The 13,754-nt window shown below is 41.3% G+C and overlaps 1 protein-coding gene across 1 annotated transcript; it reads right to left on the bottom strand.

Moving 5' to 3' along the window:
* Positions 1-17: 17 nt before the first annotated feature.
* On the bottom strand, positions 18-6,689 carry brd7 (bromodomain containing 7). The gene is made up of 17 exons (XM_072465902.1): positions 6,571-6,689; positions 6,265-6,449; positions 6,099-6,192; positions 5,648-5,708; positions 5,420-5,564; positions 4,628-4,738; positions 4,113-4,276; positions 3,104-3,218; positions 2,623-2,698; positions 2,437-2,544; positions 2,222-2,357; positions 1,750-1,861; positions 1,621-1,671; positions 1,011-1,065; positions 686-829; positions 203-343; positions 18-127 (listed from the first exon to the last, which is right to left on the bottom strand). The coding sequence occupies exons 1-17, from the start codon at positions 6,617-6,619 to the stop codon at positions 54-56; spliced, it is 1,821 nt and encodes a 606-aa protein (XP_072322003.1). The 5' UTR covers positions 6,620-6,689; the 3' UTR covers positions 18-53.
* Between the last annotated feature and the right edge of the window lie 7,065 nt (positions 6,690-13,754).

Below are 13,754 nucleotides of genomic sequence, written 5' to 3'. Positions count from 1 at the left end.
TGAAATTCATACAAACAACACAAAACTTAAGTTATTCAGATTGTAAATGTGATTCAGTTTACAGCAACAGCAGGTGCCACATCTGGACATGTGGGCAGAGTCTCCATGGGTTCAGCCCTTTCTTGAACTGAAAGCATAAACAGACATATTTGATCGTCTGACTTTTATTTACTTTTATAATATACTTGGACAAGTGCTTTACCTGTAGCGAGGTCTATGAAATTCTCTGGCATTTCAAAGGGTAATGAAATGCCCATAGCTTTTCTAATGCCATGGAGACTGCAGACATCACTGGGAGCCACCTGCCCAGTAAGCTTTGTCAAGTTTTCTGTTACTTTTTCAACTGCAAAAAAAAAATAAAAAATACAAAACATAATTTATATAATGTTGGTAAAATATCAAGTGTTCTATGAGAATCTTTAGATTGACTATTTGGGGGAGAGAGATCTAGTCAGCAGGCATGACTAAGGCTTAGGGTTCTTCACAGGGTAATGCTCATTGTGCTTAGGGCCAAACATTTAAAAACGTTTTACATATAAAGAGATCATCAGAAGAGATTTTGAATTCAGTCGTCTTTGACTGTTGTTCCTTTGGGTGGAAAGACTGGTTTCAGCACTCCCTTTCACTTTGGGCACCGCTTGTGAGAGCTCTACAGCCAGCGTAGAGATCAAAGTTGGGCTCTTACCCAGCTCCAGCTCCTTGGTGGTTGGGGCCAAAAGGCAGATCATATTAGGTGGTTGCTTAGTGCTTAGGCGCTCCTTCTGGGCTTCTTGTAAGTCACGGAGTAACTTTGTCGTCTCATCCAGTTTCTGCTGGATGTGCAAGCCCTCTGTGACCAAGAGAAAGGGCAACACATTAGCACAAATCAGACACTTCTTGTGTTACGGGTTGTTTCCTCTTGAGGGTTGCATCACCATCAGAAAACATGTATTCTTTAAAACCTTCAATATGTCATAAGAACTAACCGTGCAAAGACAAACAAAGAGCAGATGCTTTTGTCGCACCATTACCTCCAGAGCGTTCCTCATCAGCCAAGTCAGATTTGGATGCTTCAGATTCAGTTACCTGCCACACAGAGGGAAATATTCAAAAACACAACTTTGCCGTTTATACTTGCTCTTTAGTCCACTAGTCAAACAAAGCAAAGCTGTGATACATGAGAAGGGGATGAGTGCAACGTGCAGTGAAAAGCACCAGGCTGCGCTCACAGAGGCTCGCTGTGTGCCTGACGAAGGGCTCCTCTCCCATTTCCTCCGCTGCTCTGAGGGCCAATTGAGGCGCACAGCGAGTGGGCACTGAAAGGAAAACAGAGGCCCCACCAACTTCCAATAGCGGCTCTGAATGACTAACAGTGTTTTGAAGGGAAATGTTTTCGGGTTTTTTTCATGGCTCACTGCTAACTAGCCATTATGTAGACACAGCTGGATGATGCAGCAACCATCTGTAAACACTATATATAACAATAATGCCAAGTTATATTCTTATTTTTCTACTCGATGAAAAAAAAAGAAAAAGAAACCAGTTAAAAAGTTGTGGTAATTAATGCTTTCAAGGTTTTTCTAACAAGAATAGATTGATGAAATGGACTGTTTTAATACACCAAATACTGAAATACCTCACCTCTGTGCCGGCTTTGTCCTCTACTTTTGCATTTGTTGGTTCATCCACAGGCTAATAAGACAAAAAACAGCGAGCATATAACTCCTTTGTAGTGAATAAACGAAACAATAATTATACACTTGGATTTACCTGTTGTGTCTCCTTCAGGACTTTGGAATGCTCTCCCTTGGTCATTGCATCCAATATGTTATCAGCCATTTTATACATGTATTCGTCTGATTTAGCGAGGAACTCTGATAGACTGTATGCACACATAAGGAAGAAAAAAATAAAAATAAATCACTATTATTTTTGTGAAATAGAAGGGGAAAAAAACCCAGAAGAACTGCTTTTGTCAGGGCAGTACAATGAGAAGTCGGTAAACTCACTGCACCTCCTACACGTCAGAAGAAAGACGCTGCAAACAATAATATTACGATTCACATGAACTCACACAAAGTCACAATTGCGTGGGAACAGAAAAACAAATGTGTCTTTCTGCACAATCCCGTGTACCTAACATCTGTGGAGGTCAGTTCAGACTGGACCATCACGAGGGGGTGGCAGGTAATCATTGTGGAATGTCTTAAATGACGTCTGAGGGGCCACAGCGGTCACATACCTGTCTGAGCCCTGCAGACTGGACTCCTCTCCATAGAAGGTGTAGATCAGGTCAGAATCGTCTTTACTGATGTTGGCAAAACTGGAGTCATATGTGGGCGCGAAGGAGGTGAATGGCCCGTAGTTCATGTAAGACACTGGAAATGCATTAAGTGGCACGTCATCAGAACTTGTTGGCATTTCGTGTGTAATTACTGTTGAAGGAAACGCAATAACCTGGAGTGACTCGATTCCTTTTGTCCTCTCTGAAGCCCTGTAGACAGTTGACACCACTTTGCAGCCGGTTGGACATCATGCCCAGCTTGACAGGGCAGTAATCCACATCTTTAAAAGCCAAAATAAAAACTGTGTCAAACATTGTGTATTTTCCTGAATGTTTTTGGAATGGGGAAGGGCCCTTACCGCCCACTGCTGGATCAGCGGGGTTGAGAATAGCCAGGGTAGTGGAACCATCAGTCTTTTGACGTGCAAACTCCAACTACAAAAGAAACATTCAAAATGTTTTCATTCTGAAAAATCAATGTGATTCTTATTTAAGAGCAATGAATTAAGCAAAATTTAAGCAAAAACTGAACAAATCATGCGTGTTTTTTAAACTCTTCTTGAGTGGCATAAGCATTCAGCACTGACAATAGAGGGACGCCCACTTGTTTCTTTGTATTTTCTGGCAACTAGTCATGTTTTGGACCTGGTTATGTGTGTCACAATTTGGGCTAAATCTTTACTGAAACGTTCTCTCTGAGGTGATATTGCTAATGTGAACTTTTTCCATCTAGTGTCATTATAGGAATCAAATTATCTTCTATTATTTCTCCCAATGTATATTTAGTTGCATAACATCTTGACACAGGAAAAAGGACAAATAAATAAAACTGTGTCTTACATCACACTGCAGCATTCTGTTTGAGAGCTTTCCGCCAGATTCTTCAATGACCTTGCGGATTTCCTCTAGCTCTTTCACTGCCTTTGCCGGGTCCTCTTTTGAGTCCTTGTCGCGTCTGCAGTGAAAACACATTTAAAACCACAAAACAAAAATCATGTTTATAATTACTGAGCTGCTAAGGACTGCAGGATGTAGACATTAAAGACGCCTACTCATTATTTTAATTCTGCAGTGAAACTACCTGTAAGCATTTCACTGACGTCAATAAGCACATTGTAGAAAAGATTCAGTTGTATCGTCTGGATCGAGACTACACTTCTTTGTTCCCTAACAGCCCTGTAATGGGCTATCAACATCCTATTGTAACCTGACTTTGGCTCCCTTCTCACCAAGTACCTGATTAGTATTCAGAATGCCCCGGGCCCCAAGTGAAACCAAAAACTCCCTTTATCAGGAGGTCCCACCCGGTGGGCAGGGCTTACTCAGAGTAGGATACAAAACCTGAGTTCCCAGACTCGATTTGCAGATTGAGAATGACTCTAAGATTGGAGTCGAAACATTTTGTTTTTCTAAAAAACAGAGTCCAGACACTCCTGGATGAATGAGAGATTAAACCGACAATAAGCACACATTCAACTAGTGAACCAATGCATCTCTTTAAGTCTCTATTGAGTAGAAAAGTAGCGAGCAGAAGCATCTCTAGGCCATTCCTCTTTTTTATGTCCTGGTTGTGGTTATATCACTGGGCAATAACACGGCTGTTAGAGGTGCATCGTGAGAGCAGCAAACAAGACCCAGCATGCTCATAGGCATTCCTTACATTCTACAGCGTCACTGGAAAAAGGGGTTTTGCTAAATTACAGAAAATGAAGTTACGTGCACTGAAAGCTTCATTTATATTTCTCAAAAAAAACTAAATCCTATTTTATTTTATACCTTTGTAACTCACAAAAAGTAAGCGGCTGTGGTATTCGTGTTTGGTAGTGAAATCTGTGTTACAACAAACAACCTTGGAGTGCTAGCAGCCTGAGAGCTCTCGCTGCTGTCTGTGGTCAAGGCCCCCTCTCTGCTTGGGTCCAGTCCTGTGGGTTCATCACACTTTCCTGATGGTTTGGCAGAAGGGTCAAGACCAGACATGAACTCAATGCTTTGCTTCAGACTCTGTAGTCTCTCCTGTAGAAAAACAAAAACACTTTATTTTTACTCCAGGCTCCCAAAAGCGAAATGTCGAAAGCCTTCATTAGAGGAAATAACAGGTTAGTCTTCTGCTAGAACTGCAGCCTGGATTTAACTTTGACCTGAAGCTCTCTACTGCCACTCTGTGTTATTTAAGGGATAAAGCAACACCAGTGGTACATTTAAACACAAAAGGCAGGTTTAAATTGAACAAAGGAAACATTGAAACATTTCTATAAAAACTCAACATCTATGAACGCGGCGTTATCATTAAATAGTAAAATCCTGAGTGAGTGATTTTTTTAGGATTTAAATTAAATGTATCACACTAAATCAATGATTCTTTACTTGACTTAGGATCTTCATCCCTGAGTGTAGCAGCTTCCGTGCAGCTCTGTGGTAAATCGTCTCAGGTTTGTTGTAAATCATGGCATTTTCGCACATGGTCTTGAAATCCACCTATTTGAAAAGAATAGTGTTCAGCACATCCAACAAACAATCAGAAAAAATAGCTCCAATAAGGTCGTTTTCACACTGTCCTTTTGTGGATATGGCAGTCGCAGTCTGGAGCGCAGTGAAGGGCCAATCTGAGAGCCTTTAAAACAGATCTCAGGTCTCAGGGTGGCTTCTCCCATGTGTGAAAGAGGTCGATCTCAGGCCGGCATAAATATGAGCTGAATCGCTTTTTCAAAAAGCATTTTTGACCACATATATTTACATGAATGGGCAATGCAAAGCAGTCCGTTAGCAACCTGACATGGTAAAGTGGTTCAACTTTTTACAAGCGAGTCACTCCTGCATCTGCGCATTAGGTAACCCTCAGTGTGCGCTCAGATTTGTCGCTCTCTGCATTTACCAAAAGACCAGTGCATACAGGATCAGGAAGTGAGTGTGTATGTAACCACGTGGCTCTTATTGCTTGAAGTCCATCGTCATGGAACTAAGTGTGGCGGTCAGCTGATGCTGCTCATGTGCCTCATGGTGCAGCATTTGAGGTGAATAAAGAGCGGGGAATGTGAACAGGACTGACCCAAAAGTGAAGTAAACTAAATCTAGTGCAAACTGGAGCCGCTTCAGAGAGCACTGTACCATGTGTAAAACGACATAAGTCTCATTTGTGTTGTTAAAACAAATAAATACCTTGAGTTCATCCAGTGATTGGTAGTGCTCTTTCTTTACTTTGTCCTTTATTGAGCTAAAATCCATAGGCCGTTTGATAATAGTGGAGTATCCTGGTGCAATAAGGTCTGTGACAGGAAATGAGAAAAATGCACTGGGGTCTTTCCTAGAAAAACACACACAATAATACGTTATCCCGCTTACCGGTAATTCTTCTTTAATATTAACAATGTGGGAAAAACAAAAGACCTTTGAAGCTGCCTGAGAAGTTGATTCAAGGCTTCCTGTAGTGGAGTCTGCGCTTTCTCAGCTACAGTCAAGTGAAAAGACAACGTTAAAACACAGGAAAAGCAGACAGGACAGCATAGCGTGAAATGGGAGTGAGAGCAGGGATGATATTCAGCAGATGGTCGCATTGAGCCTGGCATAAGTGCTGCTGCTTGGACCACTCAACTAGATCAATCAATATGGGTTTATTCATGGCTGATATGTTTGGCCGATCTTGATCATGTATCCCCAAACAATAACATTTTTATTTTCTACAGACTCATGCATAAATCTATTTACCGGTAACTACAAACTGGATAAGAGAGCACACGTCATGCAAAGCTCATACAAAATATTGGCCTCTGCTGGAGATTTAAGGCAGAAAATACAAGTATTTGTTGGCTTTTAGAACAGTTTCAAGGGTTAAATTTACCTTCTAGTTTATCCAACTCGGAGCGTATTGGAGTCCTGCATTGCTCTGAGTCCTCATCTCCTTCCACATCCTGTACTTTTCTCTTCTTTGGCGTCTGATGAAACATAAACATTCTTTAACATTAAGAGAGTGAAGAAAATAGACCCCCTTTTTTAACATGATGTACCTTTTTCTTGGCCTTTTCTTCTGGTGACCCTTGTTTATTCTTCTTCTTTTTCTTTTTCTTATCCTTGCTGGGCTTGTCATTGTCTGTGGACTGATCATCGTAGAACGTGTCCCGACTCGAGCTTCCCGTGGTTACTTCATTTCCAGACACTTTCAGCACCAGTTTCAGTGGCCTCTCATTCAAGTCTGTGGACAATAACAAAGAAACAATGCTAACGCTAGCGGCTAAAGCCTTAACATATAAGGCCCTTGTACCGCGGACGGCAGCTCAGATGTGTGTGTATATATTGTGTATGCGCTTCTTTACCTTCATGAGCGTGTTTGTCAGATTTGTGCTTTTTGTGCTTCTTCCCCATTGTTTGTATTTTGATCCCCGACAGGTACTGATGGTTCTGAGCTGAGGCTGCTGGTGTTTAGGAAAATCAAGCGGAACTGTCGACTGGGATAAGGATAGTGTGATGGCGCCATCTGTTGGTGAGGAGGACATATTCATGCACAACTCCCTGTTCGCCACTAGTCGGAAGCAAAACCTTGGCAATATCATAAATCTTAATTGAGAGAGGCAGTCTAAATTAAATTAAATCAGTAGGCCCCATACAAAATGTATTTTACACTATCACTGCTTAGAAATGACCTTTGGGCCAGCACTGTGACCACCTAATGATAATGATTGACACTCTAATCGAAAGAATATGTCTTGTATTACCTTTGGCTTTATGTAATAAAATGCAAATACTAAGCAATCACTTTATTCATTTATATAGTCTGAGCCTAAAGAAATGTAAATAAATATTATGTGAATTTCATTATCCTTAGGTCTATGTGCTTGGCGAGGCGACACATTTTGGGGGCACTCAGCATTACTTCTGAGATCAAGCAAGATGTCCACCTACAGCATTTAGGTTCAGTGATATGCTGTTGTTGATGCTGTTGATGATGGCTGTCCCAGTTTGAGTCCAGATGCAGCCCATGGGCTCCCAGCACCAACCAACAAACTTATGGGATTTGAAGTTGATTAAAAGGAGATCAGTTAGCCGATGCACTAAAACAAGCCTAACAAATGTCAGATGTCATGAAATGTACTATCCAGTGTCACAGCACAGAGGCCTATTGACATTAACATGCTTTGTGTAGCAAATAACTAATATGCCAATTGATCTGAGCTGGTTGTTTGGACATTTGCTAGCTTTTTTAAACATAGAGTAAGGATTTCTCTCTCTGGGTAATTGCCTCACTTCTAATCAGAATCAAAATCGGAAAAGGTTTATTGCCATTGCTAATGATCAGAATTTACAAGCATAGGAACTTGCTTTGGTGTAACGATGCAACATCATTTAAATAGAAATCCAACTGATCTCATGTGATTCTAAGAACATTTTGTGTGTTTGCGCAGCCTGATTTGGTCATGAAAATATATTCATTTTCACCAGCAGTTGTCAACTTGCTTCTCAGCTACGATAGATGAAATATTTGGGGTCATTACAACTGTCAACGCACAACTGGATTGAAGATGTAACCAGGCATCAGCACTAAGTCAGACGCAGACATCTAAGAAGAGAAGCCAATCATTCCGCTTCACTTTTCTCTCTCGTCTGCCAGTCTGTCAGGGAGGCATCTTTGAGCATCAATCACTCAGCCCAGTCAAAGTCTTATACGTGGCGACTATTTTTATCTGCAACCAAAACAGTTTCTGGAGGAAGCTTTAATTACCAATTTTACTGCTCGCAAGCATCTGTGTATGTTGTCATCTTTTGGTCTACTGATATCGGACTGGGTCTGAATGAATGGACATGATGGAGAAGCAGACAGGTGTACAAAAGTCACAGACAACTAGAACGTTTCATCAATTCCACAGCCATTTTGTGATTGGTAGTGTCTGGGTTGCGGTGGTTGAGCTGGTGGAGCTTTTGCCCACAAACCCAAAGCTCATACATGTGTCACATTCCACTTAGATCCAAAATTACTCTAATCTATCTTTCATTGAGCGTGCTTATGTTTTTGTGGTGTCTTCAAGGTGCTTAATGTTTTATTCTGTTTTCACAAAGCTTCATTAGAGGGCGTTGTGTTTTTATAATGTGGGAAATGGAACACTGACATGTGGCTCTGCAGGGAATGCGTGTTGGGGGCTGTTTGCATGTATGACACTCCTTTAAGCGCAAGCAACTGTCTTCATCAAGTATCTGTGTGACGGGGCCGGGAAGGTATGAAGACGGGGAAGGGTGTGGCGGGCTTTGAGGGGTGGGGACCAGTGATTTCTGTTGATGCCAGCCTTTCTTCTGCAGGAGCCTCTGAAGACAGTGGTCCTGCGGTGGAGAAAATACCCGGGGGAGACGCATTCAAAGGCTGCGAGCTCGGTGACGATTCTGTGTCAGATCCAGAGCCGTTTGAAAAGTTCATATAAACTGAAAGATAGCCGCTGGGAAACGGTCTTTGCAAACTCAATGAGAGTTTATCATCTCAACACAGGAAGAGGGAGCGTTTGAGGTGGAAAGGCACTGTCTGTAATCTCCCCTCTCCCCTTTAAGGCTTTATCTGGGACCCCCACAGAATAAAGGAGTAAACCTAGTCACAAAACAGACATGCTTTTTAGCTCGCAGTCCCCTGAAAAGCAAGACAACACATTTTATAACACACTCCTTTGGTTAGGAATTTTAATATGGAAATTAAATCGTAGTTCCAACTTATACAGAAGCTTGTTTCACAGAATGTTAATTACAATGCCATCTGAATCATGTTGGCAAGGTGGCAGAGTGGGTCGTACTCTCACCTTACAGAGCAAAGGTTTGGGGGCCTCTCTTGTGTTTTTTCCATTAAAAGGTCTGGACCAGGTTGAATGTGATTCTTCTTGTGTTAGGTCAGATATTTCAGTGATTTCTCGGAGAAACTTTGTCATAATTTGGGCACTGGCTTCTGACAATTGTTATGGAATCTATTTGTGGGCATGTCGCTGTGTTTCTGATGGTGCCTTTTTCTGCTTTCAGTGACAATGACAAATGACAGGGGTGTGGTGTCCATGCAACATCCAAATGATCCGTATAAAAGACAAAAAGTGTGGATCAACAACAGAGGGTGTATCAGTGCCATTCCACTACTTTGTCATCAATCTGACAGATGGCATGAGTCGGTCTGAGGCCCTGGCAGTGAGGAGTGCACTGGCTTCAAAGGCCCTCTGTAATCTGCACAAACATCACAGGCAGGGGAAAGTGACTGTCTCTTCAACACCTGTCCTGCTAAGAGGCGCTAATGAAAGACAGATAAAGAGACCAAAAAACATCAGGTACGCCTCTTTTACTTTGCTCTCCATTTGAAATAATCTACAGGTAAATGCAGGTACCTGTTGCTTTGTGTTCCCTAAAAACACCAACACACACACACAGATCTTTTGAAAGCCGCCGTTGCCTGTGCTATATGGTCAGCAGTATGCGTGCAGTCAGTGAAGATGAGGAAAGGATGAAGATTGCACTCTCGCTTCTGTTTTAGGAAGCTTTGATGTGTCCGACAGGCCATCACATGTCACATGTCTGTCCAACGTCATCGTCCCACCTCACCTCTTTCCTTTACTGCTCCTGCCTCACTTTGGCTGATACTTTCTCACAGTGCACAATGTCTCGTCATAGTTCAGGCGACATAAACTAGTTCTCAAGTCCTTTCCAGTGAATAAATCATTTTAAATTAAAGGTACATTGTGTGTTATTTTAAGATTTTACTAAAGATTATGCCATTTTGACAATTTGGATGAAGTTCACAACGTTACTTCCTGGTTGGGCATGTGCCGCAGGGGTGTGTTCTCAGCCCCTCCCTTTAATCCCTATTATCATAGAACTTGCGTCATTGCACTTCTGGTTAGATGCTAAACTGCATTTTGTTGCACTGTTCTTGTACAAATGTAATGACAATACAGATGGCTCTAATCTAATCTATACAAACTTTATTATAAACAAGCGCCAAAACCAGATATGTATTACACAATAGTTAAGCTTTAACAAATAGTATACCTGATAACACCTTTCTTTGTTTAATCATTGTTAAACTATCAGAAAATTGTGTTTGCTGTACTTAACTTGTCTCTGCAGCTCTACTTCCAATACATTTCAATATTTATTTGTAAATCTTGTGTAAAACATGCATTTATTTAATTACAGGTCTCTAATGCTACAAAAATACATTTAAAACATGTATAATTACTGTGAGTAATCTTCACAGAGCTGACCTTTTTAACTTACCTTTGTTGAGTTACCTTCTTGTCTCCATGGCGATAGAGACAATGCCACACTGACGAATATTCCAGGAAAAGCAATAACATCTCAAAGATGACAAGCATCCGGCAGACCATCCACCAGTGATTAACTACGCATTGCACATTTAACTTGATTATTATTTATTTCTGGACTCTGTTGATAACCAGCATTTACTTACAGAATTGAAATGAATAAATCAAAGAGACACAACAGGTGACAGACTGCTAGAAGAGGTTTAGTTATTTGTTATGGAAAAAGATCTTTCCGGACTATAGAATGGGGAGGAGATCGAGGTGGTTGTGGTGGAAAAGGTGTGAAGATGGTTGAAATGGCGAGATGAAGGGACTGAAGGATTAATGCTGGTAATGTAGGCTGATATTCGCAGACGGACACCAAACGTCTACTGCTTCAACGTAATTTGTTACATTCTCGTTGTGCTTTTACAGCCTTTGTTACTCCACGTACAAAATGAGAGAAAGTGGCCTCAACATTAATGACATAAAGTGTAAAAGTCTTCTCTCAAGCTGTTCAAGTCTGACATGTGCGAGCAAATGTGGACAGTCAGTTGGACCCTGTGGAGGTTCTGTGCAGATGCCGTGGACAGGTTCAGTGGAGCTGGCACGGATCAGACACAGTTTATGGACCCTTTACTCTACTGTAGTGCAGGGGGATTTGTTAATGCTGTCGAGGGGAACCAGGCTCGTTTTATTCCAACACATCTTCTGGTTCGTTCCTGACAGCCCAGTGAGCTGTGGAGAGCTGGAAAAGACCCTTATTTTCAGAGTGAGGAACACCAGCCGAGTCTGTCTGAAATGGGAATGTATGAGGAGACATTCAATTATGACTTAAATAGTGTATGTTTTCCTTCATTATCCTTTTATTGCTTTAATCAATAGGTAAAAAATAACCTGTTGATGTCATGAATACACTGTAATGTGACTTCCACACGGCACATTTTGCCATGCTGTGCAGCTCCAGCCTTGATGAGATGTGCTAACACTAAACTGGAGGCCAATCTAAAACCAGACAAACAAAAAGCCCTTTTAATCAAAGGCGCTTGTAAAATGTAAAAGGTCAAATTAAATGCTCAAAAATTCAACATTACTGACGTTATACACAAGGCATCCGTTTTGAAGACGTTTAAGGGAGTAATAAAAGGGAGTCTTGGATTAAATAACAAACAAACCGTAAATCAAATAGTCACATAGCCCTATAAGCTATGATTAAAGTTAATTTCATGCATCTACTTTCAAAAGCAAAGTGATAACATTTGAAGTGAAATTAAAAATGTACCTAATTTTTTTTTGTCAAGAATCCCTCAAGTTATTTACAGCGGTGGGAATGTGAACCACCCAGACTTTAAATGAACGCCACTATAGGGTGGGTGAGTGTCAAAACCCACAGGACAGCTTAAAATAACAACATATTTTAGAAGTTTAACACACATCCTGTTGAAAAAAGGGTGGAATTATGTACCGTAACCTCCAATTGAATCGCTTTAGGAGATCACGACTTTTAACAATGATAAAAACATGATGAGCATCTGTGCCTTGGGCGATCTCATTCTCTGCCTGGGCTTTGATGAAGCTACAATTCTTCAACCGCTTAAGCAGATGTAGCTCTGCTGAAAAACTGAGAGGAACTATTGCTATGGAGACATTCAGTTCCAGTTTGGAGATTTCTTTGATTAACCGTTTCTGCCTGGAGTGTTCAATAAAAGCATAAAACGGAGTGCGCTTTTTAAATTTACTGGTGTCTAAAAGTTATTACTGTAAATAGAATTGGTCTTGTTGAAGGATAATATACTACTCTTCCCTCAGCTACTTTCTAGTTTGACATTATTTCATGAAGCTATTTTACACAATCATATCCAAATGTCTTATCCAAGAGAATGTAGTAAACTGGAAACAGACATAAGAACCTGAAAATACTAAAAAGTTTGGAATGTTTAAAGATGCACAGAACAATATTAGGTGAACAAATTTAACAAACAATTACGACACTACTGGCGTTTTTATTGCTCAAAAATAGTTTTAAACTCAAAACATGGAAATGTATTGACTTTATTTCCTTTAATTAAGTGCAGCGTAGACTTGAACCTTCCCTACGCAGAAGCTGGCATGACCTTGTTTCCTTGGGAGTAAAAGAGAGAGAGAGAAAGCTGGAGGGGCTGAGCATGGACCAGGCGGGTGGAGTGTGGTGGGGGCACAGTATAAGAGGTGGGGTAACTTCAAAACCCACATCAAAAGGAATAAATAATTGTTTCTGCTGGTTTTGTTGTTGTGATACGAATGGGCGAAGCAGCAAGTGGTGTGCAGGAAGCTTTGATTTGAGGTTGCTTCCTGGAGAGGGCTCCTTCTGTCAGCAGGTCCCAGTGATTATGGTCCTGTTCAATTTAATCTCCCTTTAAGGCCCAAGGGACATTCAGTTATGGGCTGTGAAGGGGGCCGTCAACCATTAAAGCATGCAGGACTGTGAGTGATAGTAATTGCCAGGTTTGTCCTAATGTCTAAAATGCATCTAATATAAGTATCCAATTTTCTTGCCTTAAATATGTACTTTGGAAGTTAAGTGAACTGTCCCGGTCTATTTAAGCAATCCATAGTGGGCTGCTAGTTGTCTGGCTTATGCTTTCCGCTCCCAGAATGCTTTAGCGTGGGCTGATTGGACAAGAGAGACTCAATTGAAAGCAACACAGCATTTGAAACTGTTTTACGGCGTTTCATTCAGTGGTGGTGCATTTCATGTTGAAGAGCTAGTGTCTACGGTAGTTTCTAAAATGTGTGTATTAAGCTGTGATGTTTTTTTCTGCAAGTTTTGTTGTAGGAGCTTATCGACATAAACGAGGGAAAGATCAGGAGGCAGGATTTGTCACTGACAGTAAATAGCAGCTCCGTCCACGGCCTCGTCAACGCTACAGACAGCTCTCGTTAGCAGCTGACATCAAAGCCTTATGGAGACGGATGATTTAAATATTGACTCGACTGGCGGCGGCATGCAGACGTAGCAAAACTGCATAGTGCTGACACTGAAACAGATGTATATTTTACCAGCCCTTTTCTAAAAAAAACGTCTAAATGGCCGTGGGCATGAGGCAGAAGAAAGTGGCATTTTTTTATGTGCTGGAGGCTAGTCTACTGTATGTAACACTGACCCCATACACCCTCCACGCAGCCTGATCTGGGCCCACTGCCTTGCCTTTTACATGTGCCTTTGCTCTCAGGCGGATCAGAGAGGATCCCCCCGATTTGAG

Source organism: Eucyclogobius newberryi, unplaced genomic scaffold, assembly GCF_026437365.1.
Source record: "Eucyclogobius newberryi isolate DKJ021-1_F unplaced genomic scaffold, fEucNew1.0.hap1 SCAF_5, whole genome shotgun sequence".
In the NCBI taxonomy this organism is placed as follows: domain Eukaryota; kingdom Metazoa; phylum Chordata; class Actinopteri; order Gobiiformes; family Gobiidae; genus Eucyclogobius; species Eucyclogobius newberryi.
This window is presented reverse-complemented; position numbering and strand designations above follow the sequence as displayed.